General features: G+C 56.3%; 5 protein-coding genes and 1 non-coding gene across 9 annotated transcripts in view; 5 read left to right on the top strand and 1 right to left on the bottom strand.

The window, feature by feature from the left end:
• Nucleotides 1-155: 155 nt before the first annotated feature.
• RNF151 (ring finger protein 151) lies at nucleotides 156-4,499 on the top strand. 3 transcript variants are annotated; one of them, XM_015591188.2, is made up of 5 exons: nucleotides 156-300; nucleotides 557-605; nucleotides 1,928-2,073; nucleotides 2,390-2,486; nucleotides 3,182-4,499. In XM_015591188.2, exons 1-5 carry the CDS (start codon nucleotides 275-277, stop codon nucleotides 3,662-3,664), a joined length of 801 nt encoding a protein of 266 aa, XP_015446674.1. In that variant the 5' UTR covers nucleotides 156-274; the 3' UTR covers nucleotides 3,665-4,499. The 3 variants fall into 3 exon arrangements, with proteins under 3 accessions (XP_015446674.1, XP_024904000.1, XP_024903999.1); XM_025048231.1 differs by having other exon boundaries at nucleotides 205-300; nucleotides 557-2,073; XM_025048232.1 differs by having other exon boundaries at nucleotides 176-2,073; nucleotides 3,353-4,499.
• On the top strand, nucleotides 363-489 carry LOC112481658. Its single transcript, XR_003046992.1, has one exon. It is a non-coding gene; the product is annotated as a small nucleolar RNA ACA64 (small nucleolar RNA).
• A 606-nt stretch (nucleotides 4,500-5,105) lies between the features above and the next one.
• On the top strand, nucleotides 5,106-15,054 carry TBL3 (transducin beta like 3). 2 transcript variants are annotated; one of them, XM_006913951.3, is made up of 22 exons: nucleotides 5,106-5,300; nucleotides 6,753-6,804; nucleotides 6,888-6,983; nucleotides 7,070-7,117; nucleotides 7,228-7,369; nucleotides 7,465-7,549; nucleotides 7,633-7,803; nucleotides 7,903-7,978; nucleotides 8,060-8,153; nucleotides 8,240-8,421; nucleotides 8,509-8,650; nucleotides 8,742-8,800; nucleotides 8,884-8,987; nucleotides 9,480-9,627; nucleotides 9,713-9,943; nucleotides 10,016-10,086; nucleotides 10,172-10,328; nucleotides 10,408-10,466; nucleotides 10,736-10,839; nucleotides 10,935-11,006; nucleotides 11,094-11,252; nucleotides 11,337-15,054. In XM_006913951.3, the coding sequence occupies exons 1-22, from the start codon at nucleotides 5,260-5,262 to the stop codon at nucleotides 11,444-11,446; spliced, it is 2,403 nt and encodes an 800-aa protein (XP_006914013.1). In that variant the 5' UTR covers nucleotides 5,106-5,259; the 3' UTR covers nucleotides 11,447-15,054. The 2 variants fall into 2 exon arrangements, with proteins under 2 accessions (XP_006914013.1, XP_024903997.1); XM_025048229.1 differs by having other exon boundaries at nucleotides 10,912-11,006.
• NOXO1 (NADPH oxidase organizer 1) lies at nucleotides 11,815-13,938 on the bottom strand. Its single transcript, XM_025048233.1, has 8 exons — nucleotides 13,873-13,938; nucleotides 13,688-13,768; nucleotides 13,420-13,495; nucleotides 13,150-13,324; nucleotides 12,792-12,973; nucleotides 12,584-12,697; nucleotides 12,164-12,281; nucleotides 11,815-12,082 (listed from the first exon to the last, which is right to left on the bottom strand). The coding sequence occupies exons 1-8, from the start codon at nucleotides 13,936-13,938 to the stop codon at nucleotides 11,815-11,817; spliced, it is 1,080 nt and encodes a 359-aa protein (XP_024904001.1).
• A 1,383-nt stretch (nucleotides 15,055-16,437) lies between the features above and the next one.
• Nucleotides 16,438-19,605, top strand: GFER (growth factor, augmenter of liver regeneration). Its single transcript, XM_006913950.3, has 3 exons — nucleotides 16,438-17,307; nucleotides 17,707-17,903; nucleotides 18,818-19,605. The coding sequence occupies exons 1-3, from the start codon at nucleotides 16,534-16,536 to the stop codon at nucleotides 18,978-18,980; spliced, it is 1,134 nt and encodes a 377-aa protein (XP_006914012.1). The 5' UTR covers nucleotides 16,438-16,533; the 3' UTR covers nucleotides 18,981-19,605.
• Nucleotides 19,606-21,336: 1,731 nt separating this feature from the next.
• The window catches only part of SYNGR3 (synaptogyrin 3), a 4,513-nt gene continuing 4,386 nt past the window's right edge, over nucleotides 21,337-21,463 (top strand). The window contains exon 1 of the mRNA XM_015590946.1: nucleotides 21,337-21,375. Within this exon, the coding sequence (XP_015446432.1) occupies nucleotides 21,337-21,375 (39 nt within the window). The remainder of the gene's footprint in view (nucleotides 21,376-21,463) is intronic.

Below are 21,463 nucleotides of genomic sequence, written 5' to 3'. Positions count from 1 at the left end.
GCCCGATGTCCAAGGATTCCCTCCCGCCAAGGCCGGCGCTGCATAAAGGATCACACTCACGTGTTTTCTCGGAGAAGAACAAGTGCGTCTGGGAGCGAGTTTTTATACCGCGCCAAATGCCGCGAGATCTAGATTGCCCCGCCGGGCCTGTAAGAAGCCTGTGATTGGCTTCATGAGGCCCTGCACCCGCCTAGCATGGAGTGCGCCTGCGCATCTGAGGGTCCACGGCCCAGAATCTGTGTGACGTCGGAACTGCTATAAGTGCCGCTCCCGTATGCGTTGGGCCCTCTCCATTTGCAGGTAGGTCCTACCACTCTCCTCGCCGTTCCCTATTCATCGCTGGGTGGTGGGCGGAGATCGGCGTTGGTTGAAAATCACCTGCGGCTTTGGCTGTGGCCGTAGGTGAGATTCGGCGCCCAGAGCCACCGGGGGACTCAGCTCACCGCCCACTTTTCGATGTGGGGAGGTGAAACCCAGGCCCCGACATGCGCCATCATTCAGGCTGCCGGTGCTCTGGCCTCTATCCCTGACTTCTGACCTTGTTTTCTGTCCGCAGGACGCCTGGATCCCCCAAGCCTGAGGCCGACGCCGCCAGGGCCGCGGGGGTAGGAGGACTCGTCTCTCTTTCAATAAAGTTGTTGGTCTAACTCATCTGCATGTAAATGTTTTTGACCACCTTCCCGTAAGTCTGGAAAATGCATCTTTTGACGTTGGTACCAAGGTATAAAGGATACCATTGTGGGCCTTAGCCTCTTCTTGCCAGTCGGCCTACCTCTGCTTTTTATACCACACAGGGGTAGATCTTGGGTCTGGAAGTTAGAGTATGGCTCCGAAGGTCTCATACCGGGTACCTTTCACCTTGAGCTTGATGGGAGTCGGGCTGGGCCTGCAAACCACAAGCCGGGATGGGAGTGTAAGATTCACAGTTCAAAGGCCTACAGTGGCTCCTTATTTCTCTCAGGACATGGTAAGGGTCTTTAGGTTTTGATGAGGTCACCACCCTGGTACTGAACCTGCATTTCTATGTTCTCTCACATTTGGGAACATGCTAGTTTCTCATTGGCCTGCCCAGATGGTCAGAGCCTACCTACTCTGGAAGGCTTTCCCACAGAGTACTTCCCTTAGTGTGGGAATCTGGTTCTCATTTCCCAGATCTGTACCCAGGAGCTAGCAGCATGGGTCTTGGATGATAAAGCTCCTGAGCTCTTGGAGATTTTAGCCACCTGGGCAGCACTATTTGAAATTGAAGAGAACAATCTCTGCATTCCTTCTTAAGTCTTGGGAAAACTGCCCCCAGACGCTTGGTTCTTGGCCTAGTGCTGCTTGGGTATCAACCACCCCTATGGCAGGGGCTCCAGGTACCTGTCCCAGATCTGGGATACTATACTCCTCATCTGTGACTAGAGAGGGGAGCAAGGTCAAGGTGGTACAGGGTCCCAGTGGGACCTTGTGATTGGCCTGAGCTGGACAATGCCACTATGATGTCAGTGCACTACTGCTATGAAATGGAGGCTCCTCAGCACCTTGGGGTCAGTGGAGCAGCCATCCAGACACAGATCATGGTGAGCCCAAGACACTCTTTGCCTCTGGCCTTTAAATTTGTGCCTAACTCCAGAGACCCACCCAGAGCTGGCCCCCCATTCTTACACTGAGAAGGGATGGACAGTGAGTTACGAGCTTGCGAGTGAGATGAGGAAATCTTTCAGAGAGCTCTAGCCAAGGCCAGCATCAGCTGGGGATTGGTAGTCGGAGGTCTTGATGCTCATAGCTGCCCCCTCGAAGTGGGTGCTGACCCAACCCTCCACTTGGGGTTCTCATGTGGCCCACCTCCACACCCAAAGCTTCCTGGGGTTTCCCTCTGGGCCTGTGGAGTGGGGGACTGGAATCTGGTCCTAGCCAGACCCTGATGCTGGCCTGGCATTTGCAGAGTGGAGGGTATGATCTCAGCCTCTTCGCCAGACCTCCTGACAGCAACTTCCTGTGCTCTGTCTGCCACGGGGTTCTCAAGAGGCCGGTGAGGTTGCCATGCCGCCACATCTTCTGCAAGAAGTGCATCCTCCGGTGGTTAGCCAGGTGCTACTGGGTACACAAGAGGCTGGGAGGGCAAAGGTGGGGATGAGGCCATTCTTGTAAACCAGAACAGAAAGGAAGGTCTGCAAAGCACTGAGTCACAATGGCCATAAAGATTTGGTTGCCAAATCTGGGACACTGAAATATGGGGGTCCTCACCCTGTGATATCTGTAAGTCCCTTGTCCCAGCCTCAGACCTGAGAGCTCCCTATAAAGCCCTCTCGTGCCTCTAACAGCTAGAGAGAAGGGAAGACCAGAGGCATGTTGCTGCCACTTGCTACCTCCCCAATCCCAATATACCCCCACCCATGCCTCCTAGACAAAAGACCTGTCCGTGCTGCAGGAAAGAGGTGAAACGGAAAAAGATGGTCCATGTGAATAAGCTCCAGAGGACCATTGGCCGCCTAGAAGTCAAGGTAGCTCAAAGCACCCACCGCCACCACCCTCCTTGTCTCTTTGGGAGTTGGGGCAGAGCCAGGAGAAGGGGATAAGGGGAATCCCATCCTCGAAGGGATGATTTCTGCTTCAGCAAGACAGCAGCCTTGGGGGTATCAGACCTGGCTGAAATGTCTCATCTCTACCCTTTACCTACTGTGAAACTCTGGGCAAGTTACCTAACTTCTCTGAGCCCTTGGGGCCTCAAAATGGGGATTATAGAAAATGTTTAGAAAATGAGTTGTTTACTGTGCTGGCTATTACTCTCCTGCCCTCTATAATTTTTTTTTTTTTTTCAATTAGAGTTGACATTCAACACTTTTTAGTATACAGCATAGTGGTTAGACATTTATATAATTTACAAAGTAATCTCCGTAAGTCTACCTAATTCTATAGATGAGGAAATGGAGGTCCAAAAAAAAAAAAGAAAGAAAGAAATAGCCTGGTATACGACTTGCTAGACGAATCCAGCCATGTACCTTCCTGTTTTGTAAGCCTCAGGGCCAGACCCCCCTCCTCTCAGAAATCTAGATTCTTCCCACTTCCAAGCATTTGCCCAACTGCTCCTCTCTCTCCACCACGTCATTGGTGCCATAAGAGCCTGGGAGGCTCCCAGTTAGTCCACTGTTTCTTGCCCAACCTGGTTTGGCTCACAGGGTGCTCTCCCCACCCCCAGTGCAAGAACGCTGAAGCTGGCTGCTTGGTGACGTGCCCCCTGGCCCATCGCAAGGGGCACCAGGACTCATGCCCTTTCGAGCTGATGGCCTGCCCCAACGAGGGCTGCACCGAGCAGGTGCCGCGGGGGGTCTTGACTGAGCACCGGCAGCAATGCCTACATGGTATCCAGCAGCGCTGCCCCCTGGGCTGCGGGGCCACCCTGGGCCCAGCAGAACGTGCACGCCACAACTGCTACCGCCAGCTGCGCGAGGCCTGGGGCCAGCGCCAGGAGCACAGCCGGACCCTGGTGCTGTGCCTGCTACAGCGCTTGCGCAAGTTACACCGTACTACCAACCTCATCCACCGGCAGCTGGCCCAGCTAGGAGACTTCCTGGAGGATGACACCCTGCTCGTGAGCACTAGGCAAGAGGAGGCTGAGGCCACCCCAGAAAACAGCATTGAGGCTGAAGTGTGGGGGGGCCAGAGCCAAAGTGGCGTTTAAATATAGAAGTAAATAAACGCGAGTGCTCGCCAGATCCCGGCCGTCTCCGTGCTTGCTGGCCTCACAGCCTTATCTCATTTGCCGCCCCCCTCCCCACCTCTCCAGGCACTACGCCTTCACTCCGTGGGGATACTTTGGTCTTTCTCCCTATTCTTGTCCCCCTCTCCAAGTCCTTTCCCACCACTGTGTCTTCTTACTGGCTATACCCCCTGCCTGAAAGCTCTTCCCTTCACTCTTGTCTGGCTTCTTTCTACTCAAAATGAATGTCTCCTAGCAGAAGTTTTCCCAGTCTCTTTCCCAGTTACTTTCTACCAGTCTGCTTCCCACCTTCATAGCCAATAGCACCAATGGCTCAAAACTCTGAGCTGATTAAAACCCAACTCCTCACAGTGATTCACGAGGAACCCCATTATCTCTGACCATCTGCCCTTATATTCTCTTTCTTACTCATTCCCTGCAACCACAGGAACTTCTGTTGCTTCTCCTAAGGCCAGACCTGTGCACTGGCTGTTCCCTTAGCTTGAAGCACTGTTCCTCTAGATGATAAAGATGAACTGGAACTTTAAGCAAACATAATCAGTGAGGACGGTGTATGAGAAGACCTAGGGCTTATGGAAGATCTCGCGCTCTGCGTAATGGCAAAAACCCTACAGTAAGAACTCTTGTTTATAAAAAAGCTCTATGGTTCCAATTTCCTCTTCCATTAACTTTTTTCCATTATTTAAATACTCCTCCTTCTTGGCAGGCCGGTCTTAATGTGCACGTGGTTTGCCATGTCTGTATGTTATGGGTTGCAGTCTTTTTTTTTCCCAAATAAATTCTTTTGGTGATGAAACACCGTGGATATTATTTTTCAGTCGACAATAACCACATGGCTCCTTGCTTCACCTACTTCAGGTTTTTGCACAGATGTCACCTCCATGAAGCCTCCTCCACCACCCCATTTAAAATTGAAGCCCCTGAACTTTGCTCCATTCCTCGCTGATTCCACAGCCCTTCCACTCAGCCCTCATCTAACTAGCAGGCTACTCGAAGAGTTTTTTTCCTTCTCTAGTGTCTCCCAAGTTCCTAGAACGGTACTTTGCACATAGAATGTGCTCAAATACTTAAATGACTCTGAAATTACTAGACTTATTCATTTACATGCATTATTTCTCATACCACACCGTGTGCTGCAAGGCCTGGTTCAAGGGTCTCCTCACTGACGCACGCGACCGCGCTCGCCCCCAAATACCAGAATGCCGAAGAGGCAGGACCCTTGGGATGACTTTAATAAACACTTCTCAGGGAATGCCTTTTTAAATTTCCATTAAAAGACCGGACAGCTAGCGACTCAGTCCCCTGTCAGTCTACCCCATCCGCTGGAGCCACTTCCAATCCGCTCCGCAACCCAGCCTGCGGGCCGGAAATGCCTCGGCCGGGTTCCGCTTCCTGACGCAGCAGCCACTAACCACAGCAAAGATGGCGCCGAGAGCGCAGTGCTAGTTACGTCACATCAGTAGTGGACGGTGACGATACCGAAGTGCGCCGGCAGTGAGGAGTGGCGCACGGGTTCCCCTCACGCGGCGGTGGCAGCTGCGGTGGCGGCAGCGACAATGGAGGAGGCTGCAGCGAGAGTGGGCCGCTTCAAAGCCAAGTGAGCTGGGGCGCTGGGGCTGTGGGCGCCGTCCGGGGAGAGAACCGGGTTCGCAGAGGAGTAGCGAAGGAGCATGCTGTGAACCGGGTGCTCATTCGAGTCTGGAGGGGCAGTGAGGGATGTGTACGGACTGGCCCTCGAGGTCGTGGCGGCTGTGGCGTTGTAAGGTAGAAGAGCCGGCACCAACTGCTCTCGGGGAGGACTGGAACCCGACCGGGGACAGCCAGCCTCGGTTACTTAAACTAGCAGCCGGCTCGGGGGTGGGGACCAGAAATCCCAGAGGAGGAGGAAGGGGCGGACTGAGCACGAATGGAGGCTGATCCTGGACAGAAACGCCACCCTTCATCCCTCAGGTAGCGGGAGAACCACCTCTGGAGCAGGCGACCTGTGAGCTTTCACTTGTCCCTCTTCTCCAGGGAGCAGGAAGAGAGGTCAGGAGATGGGCCCGGTCAGCAGTGGCCCAGGAAGCCCTGCATCCTTTGCTTATTCAGTCCCCAAACTTGCTGAACATCTAGGTGCTTAGTGTCCGGAACGGGACAGATGCAGCCCTGCTGCGTGCAACGCAGTTTGGCGGGATAAACATATTAAGCAAATCCTTTCCATTAGTGGCTGTGACGAGTACTAGCAACGGGAAGCCCTGGCGCTAAGAGCCACCTCTGTTGGATGGTCAACTGGGTTCAGGGGTTGGGAGGCTTTGTTTCATTTTGGCAGTAAGCCTTCCTGCAGTGGAGTTAGCCAGGTGCCTTTGAAATCTGAGAAGAGAGATTTAGGCAGTATACAGGGAACAACCTGTTTGAAATAAGAAGGTCAGCAGTGGCCCCTTCAGGCAGGATCTTGGTAACATGTAAGGAGAGGGGAGGGTTTTAAGGTACGATAGTGATGTAAACAGATGTACTAAAAGGCTTTTAGTGAAGATATTGGAACAACTGTCTAGAGGGGAGAGTGCAGTGGCCTGGAGGCAGCTGAAGAGGGAAGAGGGCTACTTGGAGATTGGGGTGCAGGCCAGGCTGGTGTTAAGGAAAGGGCAGGCGGGACCTCAGGGCTGAAGATGTTCAGAATCATGTTGCTATGGGCTAGTACCCAGGCCTGACCTCCCCTGGCCAGCAGGGGGCACCCAAGGCCTGGCCTACTGGGCCTACTGGGGAATCTGTGAAGACTGAGCTGTTGGACTGCCTATGCTGTCACCCCACCCCTTGTGGATCAACAACCAGCTTTGGGTCTCCAATATTCTGTACAATGGGGGTACTAACACTTACTTCACAGTTCTGTTGAGAGGTTAAAGAAGGTACCAGTGAAAAGACACCCTCCCCCCCGACCCCAGCCTATCCCTGTTCCTGCTGCCTGTAATCAATCACAGGGGCCTAATGGGTTAACTCCTGGGAGAGCACCCAGTACTGGGCACTGGGGACCAAGGAGTGGGTCATTCACTCTCTCCCTTTGTCCTTCCTCTAGCTATGCTGTTGAGCGCAAGATCGAGCCTTTTTACAAGGGCGGGAAGGTGCAGGTACCAGCCTAGGGAGTGGCGGAGTGGTGGGGCAGGCAGGGGCTGCAGAGTGTTACCTTTGGCTGAGGCCTCTCTTTCACCAGCTGGACCGGACTGGGCAGCACCTCTTCTGTGTCTGTGGTACCAGAATCAACATCTTGGATGTGGCCTCGGGGGCCATACTACGTAGCCTGGAGCAGGTGAGGGCAAGGAGAGCCAGGGCGAAGGGGCTAGTGTGGAAGAGCAGCCTATTCTCAGGTACTGTGTGTCCACTCTTGCCCCCTAGGAGGACCAGGAGGACATTACTGCCTTTGACCTCAGCCCTGATGATGAGGTATGTAGAGAAGGGACAGGAGGGGGCTCCACCACCTCCCAACCGAACTCTGAGTTTATGAGGATGGGCAGCTATGCCTCTACCCCCACCTGAACTGCATCCTCCTTCAGGTGCTGGTGACAGCCAGTCGGGCACTGCTGCTGGCTCAGTGGGCCTGGCGAGAGGGCAGTGTCACCCGCCTGTGGAAGGCAATACACACAGCCCCTGTGGCCACCATGGCTTTTGACCCCACCTCCACACTACTAGCCACAGGTAGGACCCCAGCTCAGTGGGTAGGCCAGCTAGAAGGCACATGGGCTGGGGGCTTTGGGCATACCAGTCCCCTTACCAAAAGCACATTCCCACAGGTGGCTGTGACGGGGGTGTGCGCATCTGGGATATTGTGCAGCACTATGGGACACACCACTTCCGGGGCTCGCCAGGTGTCGTGCAGTGAGTAGGAGCAGCAGAGGCTGGGTGGGTGGGGCATCACTCTGAGGTGGCATAGCTCACTGACCCTGCCCACCTGCCTATAGTTTGGTGGCCTTCCATCCGGACCCTGCACGCCTGCTCCTCTTCTCCTCAGCCATGGACGCCGCCATCCGCATATGGTCACTACAGGACCGGTCGTGCCTGGCTATACTGACTGCCCACTATAGTGCTGTCACCTCTCTGACTTTTAGTGCTGATGGCCACACCATGCTCAGGTCAGTGGCCTTCCACCTAGGCCTTGGCAGGAATTGGGTGATTGAGTGGGTGGTGGGTGCAAGACTGAGAGTAGAGAATAAGGTGGCTGTTTCCTCCAGCTCGGGCCGGGACAAGATCTGCATTGTCTGGGACCTGCGGAACCACCAGGCCCTGCGGACCGTGCCAGTGTTTGAGGTGGGCGTACCAAGGGGTCAGGGCTAGTGAGTGGGGTAGGGTTAGGGATGGGTCTGTCACCTCTGACCTGCTTGTCCCCAGAGTGTGGAGGCTGCAGTGCTGTTGCCAGAGGAACCAGCACCCCAGCTGGGTGTGAAGTCCACGGACCTGCACTTCTTGACAGCTGGCAACCAAGGTGTGTGGGGCCAGGCCAGGGTGGGCAGCAGGGACTTAGGGTAGCCCATGGACCTATAAGTCCCAGCAGCCCGTGTCCTTGCACAGGCATATTGCGTGTGTGGGAGGCAGCCTCTGGGCAGTGTGTACACACACAGCAGCAGCTGTCAGGCCCTGGGCGGGAGCTGACCCACTGCACTCTGGTCCGAGCTGCTGGCTTACTCCTCAGTGTTACTGCTGACCACAACCTGCTGCTCTATGAGGCACGCTCGCTTCAGCTACAGAAACAGGTGAGCACTGCCCCTCCCCAGTTTATGGTCTGTGGGCACCAGCCTTCCATTCACACATGTCCTAGTTTGTGTCCTTCTACCCCACAGTTTGCCGGCTACAGTGAGGAGGTATTGGATGTCCGGTTCCTTGGGCCTGAGGACTCCCACATTGTTGTGGCCTCCAATAGCCCATGCCTGAAAGTGTTTGAGCTACAGACTTCAGCCTGCCAGATTCTCCATGGCCACACAGGTGAGGGCACCCAGTCGATGCCCCTGGACTCTCTTCCTGGACTTAATTGCTTCTCCTTTCCCTTAACTGGTCTCTCCCCACTTCATCCCAGACATTGTGTTGGCCCTCGATGTGTTCCGGAAGGGGTGGCTATTTGCCAGCTGTGCCAAGGTAAGGTACCCCAAGGTGTAGAGGTATGAGTCCCAAGTAGGGAAGCCTAGCCCAGCACTTGTCCTCACCCTTCTCATCCCCAGGACCAGAGTATCCGTGTCTGGAGGATGAACAAGGCTGGCGAAGTGACCTGTGTGGCTCATGGCTCTGGGCACACACACAGCGTGGGCACCATCTGCTGCTCTAGGTATTGGATCAAGGCTAGGGTCCAGGGCTGTCACAGAGGCAGAGGCTCAGGCCCTGCTAATGGGGTTCTGTTTTAGGGAGATGAGGAGAAGGTGGCTTTGGCCTTGCTTTTTGACACTCCAGCCCAGGGATGTGGAACAAAGAATGGGCCAGGGGCACGCCCAGGTGCCATGGGAGGGGCGTTTCTAGAAGTGGCCTTGGGGCTGGGTAGATAAAAGGGGTGGGGCATTGGGGCAGAGAGAATGACCCTGAACATGGCCCAGGTGAAAAAGGTGTTCCCTGCATTTATGGCTGGGGGTTCCATTTTTGGGACAAAGTCACCTGGTGTGGCAGCACCAAGGGTGGATGGTACAGTTTTAAGTTGGGGCAAGTGGTGTTGGAGAGCTTCTCTGGTCTGGACCGTGGTCCTATAGGCTTGAGCCATGGTGCATTGGCAGACAAGGCTGGTGGGGCGCTCAACAGGTGTCTCTTCCTCCCCCTCATTGGGCCTTAGGCTGAAGGAGACCTTCCTGGTGACCGGCAGCCAGGATTGTACTGTGAAGCTGTGGCCCCTCCCCGAAGTTCTGCTGTCCAAGAACAAAGCCCTAGACAGTAGTCCTGTCCTCCTACAGGCCTTGACCACACAGCGTTGCCATGACAAGGTGACCACATGGCACATTGGGTCAGTAGTATGGTGGGGCCCTCGCTAGCATAAGGGTCTGAGCTGTTGCCTACTCCCCTCACCAGGACATCAACAGTGTAGCTGTTGCCCCCAATGACAAACTGCTGGCCACAGGCTCACAGGACCGCACAGCCAAGCTCTGGGCCCTGCCACAGTGCCAACTGCTGGGTGTCTTCTCAGGCCACCGGCGTGGCCTCTGGTGTGTCCAGTTCTCACCCATGGACCAGGTGCTGGCCACAGCCTCAGCTGATGGCACTGTCAAGCTCTGGGCACTGCAAGACTTCAGCTGCCTCAAGGTAAGCTGACCCTACACTAGGCCTGACCCCTACCTGATGCCATCTCATGACCTCCCTGTCCCAACCCTGCAGACATTTGAGGGGCATGATGCTTCTGTACTGAAGGTGGCCTTTGTGAGCCGTGGCACACAGCTGCTGTCCAGGTGAATGGGTTGGGGACAGGGCAGTGGGTGGAGTGAGCTGGGGGACAGGCCCCAACACTGAGCCCCCTCCCAATCCCAAACCCAGTGGTTCTGACGGGCTCGTGAAGCTCTGGACCATCAAGAACAACGAGTGCGTGAAGACACTGGACGCACACGAGGACAAGGTCTGGGGGTTGCACTGCAACCGTCTGGATGACTGTGCCCTCACTGGTGCCAGTGACTCCTGTGTCATCCTCTGGAAGGTGTGTGGGCTTGGGTTGGGTGGGCACAGAGTGGGTAGGGCAGCATGGGGGTACCAGTCTGACCCCCGTCTGACATTAGGATGTGACCGAGACAGAGCAGGCAGAGGAACAGGCCAAGAAGGAGGAGCAGGTGGTCAAGTAAGTCTGGGGGTTCCCACCTCAGCCTCCCTGTGAGTGTCACCCATATGTCTGGCACGTCCTATGCATTAGCGTCATGTCCTCCGGTTAGGGTAGGGTATATTGGCATCACCCCTGCTTTATGGCGTGGGGAAATAGGCTCGGAGTGGCGACACAGCTCACCATCAGTGAGTGCTCAGGCCTGGGCTGCTGATTCCTAAGCCAGCCCTCTGGTGGCTCTGCCTTCAGCCACAGCCCTATGGCCCTATCCTCCCACCTTCCCCCACCAGGCAGCAAGAACTGGACAACCTGCTTCAGGAGAAGCGGTACCTGCGGGCATTGGGCCTGGCTATCTCCCTGGACCGGCCCCACACTGTGCTGACTGTTATCCAGGGTTAGTGCTGCCTCGGGCCTGACAGGTGGTAGAGTGGGGGTCCTCTGAAGTCCATTATGCCCCTTCCCTAAGGCTTATCTTCCCTCCTCCCACAGCCATCCGGAGGGACCCTGAGGCCTGTGAGAAGCTGGAAACCACAGTGCTCCGGCTGCGGCGAGACCAGAAAGGTTTGGGGTGGGCTGGTAGAGGCTGGACAGTGGCTGATCTGGGTGGGATGGCCAGTGGGCAGATCTGACCATCTCTGTTACCTGCAGAGGCCTTGTTGCGTTTCTGTGTCATATGGAACACAAACTCAAGGCATTGCCACGAAGCCCAGGCTGTGCTGGGTGTGCTCCTGCGGCATGAGTCTCCCGAAGAGCTGCTGGCCTATGAGGGTGTTCGGACCTCGCTTGAGGCCCTGATGCCCTACACCGGTACGTAGGCATTGCCCCAGGTTGGGGTAGGAAGTAGCCCGGGCCTGACTATGCGGACCCCTGACAGCCTCTGTCGTCCCCCAGAGCGGCACTTTCAGAGGCTGAGCCGGACACTGCAGGCAGCTACTTTCCTCGACTTCCTATGGCACAACATGAAGCTACCCACCCTCCCTGTGGACCCCTCAGCTCTCTGAAACACGCAGAAGGTGTACTTTTCTATTCTAGCTCCCTGTGTCTGGGCATTGTCTCACTTTGGGTCCTGGATCACAACCTTGGCCAGCCGCATCCCTGTGCCCTGGCCTGGATATGACCCAACAGGCCTGCCCCTCAGCACAGACACTGGGTATAGGTCAATCAGTAGAGTTTTTTATTTAGAGGAAATAGAAGAGTATAGCCTCCTGGCCCTGCCAGTCAGGGAATCCCACCCTCAAATGCACTTCCCCCTGAGCTGGGGGTGGTATGGCTGCCATCAGGCTCCAGACTCCCTGGGGTCTGGAGCTTCTGGCCTGCTGCTCCAGCTATGGGGTGCACAGCACAGCCCTCCATGTGGTTCTGCATACTCTCAAGGGGGTCCCTGACCCCCTGGGTGCCTCCCCAGTGCCCTTCGTGTGATGGTGCAGCAGCGACTCTGAATGGCACTCAGCAGGGGGCGGGTGGGCACAGTAGGGGAAAGGGTTGCGGCCTGCGGGGGCTCAGGGCAGCTTTGGGCCTCGTCCACCCTGTCCTCCCCACCCTCTGCCCCACAGTGGAGCCCTGGCCCACTCAGGAGCATGCTCAACCCATCTGGCTGCAGCAGCACGGAGGGGAGAAGACCTGTGCGGTTGCCGAACCTGTGATAAAAGTGGGGTTTGGTTAGCACAAGGCCTTACCCTTGGCTGGACACCCCCTGCCAAAGCCCCACACCTGCACACCTGCATAGCCACCAGCCACGGTCTGACATTTCCAGCACGCGCACACGTGCCCCTGCAGGTACTGATAGCTCGTCGGCCTGGCTGCTTTCATAGGCACGGGAAGCACAGAACTGGGACCCTGGAAGTGGGGTACTTGGGGGGTCACCACAAGGCTTCCACTTCCTGGTCCCCTCATTTCCCACTGAATCACCAACTCTGAGATCCCTCTTTGTTTGGATCTCTGCTGACACCAAGGACCACTCGAAAACCCACTGGATCTCCACCCTCCTATGGGTACTACGCACAGGCTACTGCCACCACCTAGTCATTCCACAGCTTCTCTCCCCTGGGTCAGGTGCTTTCTGTGGCCCAGCCTGGCTGCATGCTGCCCAGTGGTGGTGGTGGTGGTGGTGGGCATGGGGAGGAGGGTTAGTCTCATACCACTACTCCCTAGGGACTGCCCCTGTTCTTGTCTCTGGCCTGGGGCCACCTCCTCCAGGTAGGGAGCAGGAAACCATGCTATCTGTTGGTCTTCATTCTCTACCAGCCACCAGCCTGTGTGCAAGAGGTGGGCAGGGGTTCAGCTCCCCAGGCCCTCTGGGCTCCTGGGGGCAGAAGATTGAATCCCCAGACTCCTGCCCAGCCCTACCTGAGGGGTGTCGCAGCAGCACATTTAGGGCTTCCTGGGCCTGAGCATGGAAAAGTCGGCCCCGTGTGTCCTGGGTGCTGAAGGGCTGCAGGCAGTGTAGGCTCAGAGCCTCCAGGCTGTGGATGGAAAGGCTGCCCACAGGGCCAGGTAGGGGCTCTTCCTGGACAGGCAAGATCACCAGGCTGGAAAGGGCAGCAGGCACAGGCAAGAGGTGGGTGGGTGAGAAGTGTGGAGATTGGCCTGCCAACCCTCAGAAGTCCCTCAGCTGCCCTGTCTTTGGACCTCTTAGGCCCTTTCTCCACTATGCCACCTCCACCCTCCAGATACTTCCCGTGGGGAGTTTGGGGTGGTCAAGCACCTGCCAGGTGGCACTGTGGGCTCCAGGTCCCAGGGTTGTGGTGCAAAGAAGCTGGTGATCACTGGGGCCCTAGACACATGCTTCACCAACAGCAATGTCTGTGAATAGGTCTCCAGCAGCCGCAGGCGTGTCAGGCCGCGGCCTGTACGCCCCCCACGCACCAACAAGGAAGTGTCTGTGGGCATGACAGACCGTCTAACCCTGCCCCAGGGTGTTCCCCCACCAGGCTGCCCCTGCCCCTGCCCCTCCCAGGATCCCTGCTGGCCTGACCTGGAAGCTTGGGGAGAATGCGGTCAGATCTCTGCAGCAGGCCCGCCTCTACTGGGAAGGTCTCCTTGAGGGTCTTCTAAGGGCGAGAACCAGCCTATTGGTCCCAAAACCAGTAGGTCCCAATGCCCACCGGGGTTCACTTGGGCAGGTGGGGTTCCCTTGCCAGGATTGTAAGGACAGGAAGCCCGCCAGAGTGTGAGAACAGGCACTCCAGTGGGGGTCATGAGTGGATCATGCAGTTAAGTCAGGTCGCCCCAAGTTCACTCACATGAAGCCTCCTGAACTCATCCCAGCTCCTGCGCACAAAGGTGTTGCTGTTGTCAGACCAGTGCACAGAGATGGCGAATGTCTGTTGGAGGAAAGGCTGGGGGTATCTGGGAGGGGCTGGGCCATGAAAACTCCCTCCTCCCCTCCCTCCCTTCTCGAGGTTGTCAGGGACCTGTAGGGTCATACCTGGAGCCTCTCTGTCTGCACCAGAGCTGCTGCACGTACTGACACTGGGTGCCGAGGGCCTGCCATAGCTGTGGCTTTTTGAGTCGCAATCTGGGCCTCTGAAGCTGGCAGTGAGCAGTGAAGGGTCCTGCTGCTTCCTTGCTCACACTGGGTGGGGAGGCACTCCCGGGAACCCGGAAGATTGGTGGGAATTCCCCAGTGACGCCTCACCTCAGACCTGCCAGGATCTTGTAGCGCTGCCCTACCTGCTTTCTTCACAACTTCCTCACTATACCCTAAGCTGAAGGTTTGGGTGGAGGGGCAGAAACACAAGGCTTGAGAGTGAGAGGGGGAGCACGGATGTGGTGGAGGGGCTAGGACTGCTGCCTGAGGCCCTCCTACCAAAGTCTGGCCTTGAGAGAAGGAAGAGTCATCAAAGTGCCGCCAGGCCTGGCTCACCCTTCCAGCTCTCCCACGCCCTGTGGCCCTGTGTTGATACTGGTGAGAGCCTGCTGCCAGGGTGGGCCCCACTGCTGTCTTTGAACTCCCTGGAGGTTCACAAGCAGTTATCAGGAATGGCTTAATCCTACTTTGGAAAAAGGTCTTTTAATGTTACCAAGTCACAAAGGAGGAAATTTATGTTAAAGGGCTGATTGTCAGATTTTCTGTATGTGTTGGGAAGGGGCAGACCTCACAGGGTCACCCAGAAGTTCCCCTATGGGGGGCAGACTTAAGGCAGAAAGAAGAGAGTCTATCTCTGCAGTCACCTGGCACTTGGAAGTGGGGAAGGTTGTGACTAGGACTGTTTTAAGAGCAGTCTCTGAATTCATGATTTATTACAAGTACTGCAAACGCAGCCTCTGAGATCAGGAGTGATTATTCCCCCCACTAACTGGGGCAGTGAGAGAAGGCCCTAGAATCTCCAGATGGTATGCCTGAGTGCCCCACATTTCTGGGCTGCTTCCTTATAGAGATTTCTGCAGCCCCATCTAACTTTGGTGCATGATTTTCTGCTGTTGGAACTAATGTAGGGAGGAGGCCCTGAACACACAAGAGTCCCTCTCAGTGCCTTTGTCACTCGCTGTCCCTCTGGGTCCCTGAGTTTACTGTCTCATTATCTCTCTCTGTCCTTGTCACTCTCTGCCTCTGAGAGGAGACCACACTGTGAAGTGTTATTTTTCTAATAAACTACTTTTGACTCTACCTTTGCCGTGTGTGTTGAATTCTTTCCACACTCTCCACCAAAGGACCCTCTTCTCTCACTGCAGGGATTGGTATCACCCCCACTTGGGGAAATTGCCTTGTCCTGCACTAGAACCAACAGCTCTCTGTTGGGAACTCCCTCACTCAAAACTCTCCAGGGTATGCTTCTAGGGCATCCCTCCAGGAAACCACCCTGGCCTGGACCAAGGGCTTTTGTGCATCCAACCAGCAGCTCTCTCTGAAGCTCTCAAACCCTCCCTAGTCTGGTCCCAGACAATGAATACTTGCTGACATAGGCCTGATTTGCAGTGCCTTCAGCCCAACTGTCACACTCCCCAACCTCAGTGGGAGCCGTGCTGAAGGTCCTGCCGGCCTGGCAGGATCCAAGGTGGGACAGACCCTGCCTCCATGGAAGATGGAGGAGAGAAGCTGGAGAAGTAAATTTACTCACAGACAGTGACCTAGAAGAGCCCCTGTCCCAACTGACAGTTCCTGCTCCACACCCCCAGCAACCTTGGATCCTTTCCCCTCTTTCCTTCTCTATAGCCCCTACCCTCATCTCTCACCTGGATAACTACAACAGCCCCCCAAACCCATCCCCTAATGGCCATGCTCCTCACTTGTTCCCATGAAATGGACTCTCCAGAGGAATCTTTGCAAAACAGGAATGGGATCAGGTAGAGGTAGCCCTGCTCAAAACTGTCCAGTACCTTCCCACTGTCCTTAGAATAACTTCCCAATTCCCTGGCAGCTGATGAGGTCCTTGGTGAACCCCTGCCTACCTTTGGATCTCTCCTCCCTAGGTCCTGTCCCACTGGCCTTTCTGCCTATGCAAGAGGCCAAGACCCACTTTTCTGCCTATACAAGAGGCCAAGACCCATTTTCCACCTTGGCCTCCACTGCCCTCAGCTGATTTCCCATCCTTCAGGGCTCTGTCTAAGGGTCACCTTCTCAAAGAGGTCTTCTGGATTTACCACACCCCCCATCATAGTATGTAAGTAATTCTTTATTAGCGTGACTCCTTTTGCTTGTTTCTGTCTTGACCATGACTATGAGCTAAGGAGGTCAGGGTTGGATCTCGTTCCTCACCTTGCCCGGCGCCTGGAACAGTGTAACAGATTACACACAACACAAATACCTGCGGAATGAATGAGTGTACGTATGGAAGCAAAGGTATCCCTAATGCCATTCTACATGGGTTTAACCCCTTCTAGCAGGGTGTAGGATCACCGGCCGCTGGGTGCACTAAGGAGCCGAGAGACAAGCACCTCCTCTTTGAAGCCAAGGCTCCACCCCGCGTTGACGCGGCTGGGGCCGCAGAGGCTGATCCCGGGAACCCGGCCCTAGCGCGCACCGCCCTCTGTGTGCTCATGGCCCCGCCCCGCGTCGCCATGGCGCCGCGCAGCTGTCCCTGCGGCGGGCCCTCAGTTGAAAGCACAGAACCTGGCCGTGGGCACACGGCACGGTTGGAGTGGAGCGATGGGGGCGTCAAAGGCCGCAACACGGACTTCGCCTCAATCGCAGCCCGAGTCCACAGCGCGACCGCGGCGCACCTTCCACAACACTCTCCTCTTCTACTGGAGGAAGCCGGAGAGCCGCCATGGACAACGCAAGCCGGGCGCGGGCCGCGGAACTAGGCCCAGGGGCGCGGCCAGGACCCGGGCCTCCGGCCCCGCCTCCGGCCCCTCCTCCGCCCCCGCTCGCGCGTCTGACGGGTCCTTGGCCGGGACCCCAGCCTCTGGCTCTGCCTCCTCCCGGGTGCGGACCGCGACTCTCAGCCCCGCCTCCTCGACAGACCCAGCTCCCGCCCCGGACTCCGCCTCCGAGCCCGCCCCCTGTCCCAGCTCGGGCCCGGCCTCCGTGCCAGAGCCCGCGGTGCGCACGCCCGGTTCCTATGGCCGTGCTCTGGCGGCGGCGCGCGTGCTGGCCTGGAGGCCGACTTGGAGGCCCATCTGGAGGCCGAGCTGGCCCGGCAGACATCGCGCGGGCAACATGGCGGCCTCCAGCGAGCGGGGGCGCTTCGGCGGCGGCAACTTCTTCTCCTTTCTGCCCGGCGGCGCGCGGTCTGAGGCGATGGAGGACCTGGTGACTGACGCGCGCGGCCGGGGCGTGGGACGGAAAGATGCTACCGCCTCCGCTTCGACGCTGACCCAGGCGCCGACTCCCGACCCTGAAGTTGCTAATGACACTTCCCGGAGGCGGCCCTGCCGGGCCTGTGTGGACTTCAAGACGTGGATGCGTACGCAGCAGAAGGTGCACATGCCTGGTGGCACCACCTCCACGCAGAGGCCCGCGAGCCTTGCCCACCCCTAGCCCCAGCCCGCATACGCCTCGCCTCCACTTCCCCCACCCCTGGCCCTCGGCTCCCGCTCCTTGTTTTCAGGGGCCCCGGGCAGGTCTCCTAACGTCCTGGCCGAGCGGCCACAGGTCCTGTGCCTAACAAACTTATGTCCCCCAAGGCTGGCAGTTTCTGAACCTTGCCCTCAAGGTCAGCCCGGCCTTTGGGCTTTCAGCCACACGTGGGCCAGATCGGCACCAGTACTAATGTCTCCAGTCAGTGGGCCTCCGGCTGCGGGGAGCAAAAGGGGAAATTTGTAGTCTTCTGGTTCTGGGGAGACTGAACTAACCCGTGGTTGGTCTCCTTCCGCACAGCGGGACGGCAAGTTTAGAGAAGATTGTCCTCAGGATCGCGAGGAACTGGGCCGCAACAGCTGGTCTGTTCTTCACACCCTGGCTGCCTACTACCCTGATCTGCCCACCCCAGAACAGCAGCAAGACATGGCCCAGTTCATACATTTATTTTCCAAGTTTTATCCGTGTGAGGAGTGTGCAGAAGACATAAGGAACAGGTAAGCTGTGTATGCACCATCTACAGGCAGTATAGAGCATTACACCTGAAGCCTGGGCCTGGGGCCCTGATCGATGTCATAAAGGGGAGCCTGGACAAGTAGGTGCAGAGGTGGCAGAGGGTTGCCAAGAGCAGGAACCACCAACAGAGTGGGGATTCCATCATCTGAGCCATCTTAAAGGCCTGGGGCTCCTGCTGGGCACTACTGCTTTCTGTAGCCACAGGCCAGCAGGGAGGTCTTCCCTCAAGAGGTCCCTTGCTTAGCACTGATGGAGCTTCCCATAGGTTAAAGAGGACTTAACTTTGCCTGACTTCTGGAGCAGGATTGCTGGTTTCAAGACCTTGAGAATGCACTGCTTCTGCTCCCAAGAGCTACCTTTATCTTATTAGGGAGCCTAAGAGCCATTGTTTGGCTCCCATAAGCATTTCTGGGTTGGATGTGGGGGGGCAGGGTAGCCTTGCTGTTTGAAGTCTGGGCAGTTTGAAGGAAATCTCTTCCTGAACTGAGGTACCAGCCTCCAGGAACTAAGAAACAAGTTCGGTTTTCAGTTATGCCTTTGTGTAGGCCCCACCCTTTCCACACTGCCTGGGGCCAGGGAAGCTGGGGTGAGGCTTCCTGATTGTTACGAGGTTGTAAAGTTGCTTGGCCTATGCCTTAATGTCTTGCCCTGGGCTCTTGTCAGAATTTGCCAAGCTCCCTAAGTGGGGTTTTGAGCAGGCCTAAGTTCATGGTACCTGGATGCAGGGTCAGCCCTGTTCTGGGAATTAAGTTTCTCAGAGCATGAGGGACACTCATGGGTGTATCTCACAGCAGCATCCCATTTCTCCTCCCTGGATTGAGCAGGCAGGGAGTTGGTGGGGCAGGGACAGTGGGACCTCTGCCTACCTCCATCTTCCATGTGCTCCCCCATACAGGATATGCAGGAACCAACCAGACACGAGCACACGGACATGTTTAACCCAGTGGCTGTGCCGCCTGCACAACGAGGTGAACCGCAAGCTAGGCAAGCCAGACTTCGACTGCTCCAAAGTGGATGAGCGCTGGCGTGATGGCTGGAAGGACGGCTCCTGTGACTAGAGGGTGGCCAGCTGGAGTCCATGGGGCAGCCAGCCAGGGCCTAAGGGTGACCTGACTTGAGAGGGGCAGGATACTTATTAAAGTGCAGCAGAGCCAGAGCCTGTTGTGTTTAAGTTGGGTGATCCTCAGGTTTGGAGTTGAAGTGGAGGTGTCTTCTGCAAGCACCCGTATGGCTGCCACCTCAGCTGAGGCCCCATGGGGCTGCAGGCAAAAGAGTAGGAATAACCTAGGCTGTCCCTTTCATTCAGGATGTGGCCTCCTGCCCACCCCACTCCTGGTGCCCATTTCCCCGCACAAGAAAATGACAAGTGTGGCTGGGCTTCCCTGTCCCACACCCCTCAAAGCCAGGCCATTGTGTCCTCACTGTTAGCTAGGGACAGCTGCAGTGATTATAGCTCCAAAAGCTGTATGCTGTTTGTACTTGAGGAAAGAGGCCTGGAGGCCAAGTGCTCCACCCCCTGCTCAATTCCTTCAGCGGGGAGAAACAGATAGGGTTCTTCACTGCGGGTTCACCAACCTGTCCAGCACATGGCTTTCCATAGCTGTACCAGGCCTGTCAGAGGCTTCCTAGGGCCAGCTTCCTTGGAGCTTGAGACCAAAATAAAATGCCAGAGAAGTAACTGAGGACCTGACTTCAGTGTGTTTTGTGCTGAGATTTGGCAGAGATGGACAGGGGTTGCCCTTGCTCTTATGTGGTCAGCTGATTCCTCCTGTCCTGGTTCCGGCTCCTTAGGAGTAAGGAGAGGTCCCAAGGCAAGACTAGGCCAGGATATTCCAAAAACAGCAAGGAAACTGAGTTGCTGGAGCCATGGGAGGGTCGGATGGCATGAGGTCATCAAGGACTCAGCAAGGACATGGTTTTAACACTCAGCTCCTGTGACAGGAAGGTCTGGGAGGATTTGGAGCTAAAGAACGGCAAGATGTGACTTTTGAAAGGTTCCTCTGGCTGCGGGGATGAGGCAGGCATGGATGGGAACAGGGAGGGGCAAGCATCCATGTGGCAGCTGAGGGGGAAGCTTGCCCCAGAGTAGGTAGAAGATGCCAGATATACTCTGAAGATAGAGCCCAAGGTGACTGTGTGGTTACAGCCTGAGCAGCTGGAAGGATGGAGTTGCTCTGTGTATCTGAGATGGAGAAGGCTGAGTGGAGCAGGCTTGGAGGTAAATTGGACCCAGCTTTTGAGCCTTCCTGATCTGCTCAGCCACACCTGCTCCCAGACCTGGGCTCCCAGCCAGAATACAACAGCTGGAGGGGAATGGAATCAAGAATGGAAGTTTGTTTTTAAAATAGAAGAAAGTGTAATATGTTTGGTTGCTGATGCAAATGATCAAGTAAAAGAGGAAAATGGATGATACAAGAGGGGGAACATTTGCTGACAGATGAGAGGCAGTGGGATTGGATACACAGTGTAATGGATTTGACAGAACACTAGTGGGCAGCACCTCTGGCCCCACCTGCCCTGGGGTGGGTTCCCCAGGGGGCTGGGCCTGGCACCACCCTCCTCACTGAAGTCATGAGAGGGGGACCTGGATTTGAATCCCAGCTCTTCATTTTCAGTGATTCAGGAACTCAACCAGCCTGCCTAGTTACCATCTGAGAAGTGGGGATGATAATAGTCCCTACCCCAAAAGGTCATTGTGAAGCACTTGGCACTGTAAATACTCAACGAATGCAGACTTGTCATTAATGCCCCAGACAGAAACATAAGAGTCATCCAGGCTCCTGTCAGGCTGACCTGGAAGGAACTTGAAGGAAGAGACACTATCTAACTGGGGGCCAGGAGATCCATGGAATAGACCTAACAATGGCATGGGGCAGATAGGCCAAACTCTCATATCTCATGCTCCCCACCCCTTGACCCCAAACTAAATGTCAGCCACAAGGCAGTTTGGGAACCCCAGGAATGTGAAAGGCTCAGAGCACCCTTGGAGCGACATATGGCCCCAGGAAAGCAGGGATGCCCCAACTCCCACCTATGCTAGCCTGTGAGCTCTGCCCACCTGGACAAGTGCCCCTGGGAACAAGCCATTATCCCTCTCTGTCAGGGAGGCTAAAACCCTCTGGAGAAGCTAGGGTACAGTGGGGAGTCAAGGGAGAAAGGCTCCAGTGACCTATCTCTGGTCTGCAGGAGACCAAGGGCCAGGGACTCATGTTCATTCCCCTTTTCTGAGGGCTAGGATAAGATGCTGGAGCCCTCGGTCCTTGGTTACCCCCTTACACATTACACAGTGATCAGGTCTCTGTCAAGCCGCCTGGCTACAGCAAAGACTGAGCCCAGTGCCCGCCTGCCCTGCTGACCCCTGACTCCCTGTGAGGGCCTGTGGGGGCCCTGGCAACTTGGCCCTGTTCCCTGATTATGATCTGGTGGGTGGTCCCCATCTCGGACCCGGATCAGGCAGGTGATAGTGGGAGAGTGGAAGGTAGGCAGGGAGGAGGTAAGGGAGGGCTCCAGTCCAGCTCGTGGAGGAGTGGCGGGGTGCGGG

The sequence above is a fragment of the Pteropus alecto genome, unplaced genomic scaffold, assembly GCF_000325575.1.
Source record: "Pteropus alecto unplaced genomic scaffold, ASM32557v1 scaffold44, whole genome shotgun sequence".
Taxonomy (NCBI): domain Eukaryota; kingdom Metazoa; phylum Chordata; class Mammalia; order Chiroptera; family Pteropodidae; genus Pteropus; species Pteropus alecto.
The sequence above is the reverse complement of the archived record's forward strand: the minus strand, read 5'-3'. Positions and strand labels throughout refer to the sequence as shown.

What these genes read in the sequence shown, in the direction of transcription:
- GFER (XM_006913950.3), top strand. Translation starts at nt 16,534, where the DNA reads ATGGGGGCGTCAAAGGCCGCAACACGGACTTCGCCTCAATCGCAGCCC. An exon ending in GGATGCGTACGCAGCAGAAG is followed by an intron (nt 17,308 to 17,706) that starts GTGCACATGCCT and finishes CCTTCCGCACAG; the next exon opens with CGGGACGGCAAGTTTAGAGA. An exon ending in GCAGAAGACATAAGGAACAG is followed by an intron (nt 17,904 to 18,817) that starts GTAAGCTGTGTA and finishes TCCCCCATACAG; the next exon opens with GATATGCAGGAACCAACCAG.
- TBL3 (XM_006913951.3), top strand. Translation starts at nt 5,260, where the DNA reads ATGGAGGAGGCTGCAGCGAGAGTGGGCCGCTTCAAAGCCAA. An exon ending in ACCTCAGCCCTGATGATGAG is followed by an intron (nt 7,118 to 7,227) that starts GTATGTAGAGAA and finishes ATCCTCCTTCAG; the next exon opens with GTGCTGGTGACAGCCAGTCG. An exon ending in CTTGACAGCTGGCAACCAAG is followed by an intron (nt 8,154 to 8,239) that starts GTGTGTGGGGCC and finishes GTCCTTGCACAG; the next exon opens with GCATATTGCGTGTGTGGGAG.
- RNF151 (XM_025048231.1), top strand. Translation starts at nt 1,817, where the DNA reads ATGTGGCCCACCTCCACACCCAAAGCTTCCTGGGGTTTCCCTCTGGGC. An exon ending in ATCCTCCGGTGGTTAGCCAG is followed by an intron (nt 2,074 to 2,389) that starts GTGCTACTGGGT and finishes CATGCCTCCTAG; the next exon opens with ACAAAAGACCTGTCCGTGCT. An exon ending in TTGGCCGCCTAGAAGTCAAG is followed by an intron (nt 2,487 to 3,181) that starts GTAGCTCAAAGC and finishes CCCCACCCCCAG; the next exon opens with TGCAAGAACGCTGAAGCTGG.
- NOXO1 (XM_025048233.1), bottom strand. Translation starts at nt 13,938, where the DNA reads ATGGCAGGCCCTCGGCACCCAGTGTCAGTACGTGCAGCAGCTCTGGTG. An exon ending in TGCAGACAGAGAGGCTCCAG is followed by an intron (nt 13,769 to 13,872) that starts GTATGACCCTAC and finishes TTCCTCCAACAG; the next exon opens with ACATTCGCCATCTCTGTGCA. An exon ending in GCTGCTGCGACACCCCTCAG is followed by an intron (nt 12,698 to 12,791) that starts GTAGGGCTGGGC and finishes TCTTGCACACAG; the next exon opens with GCTGGTGGCTGGTAGAGAAT.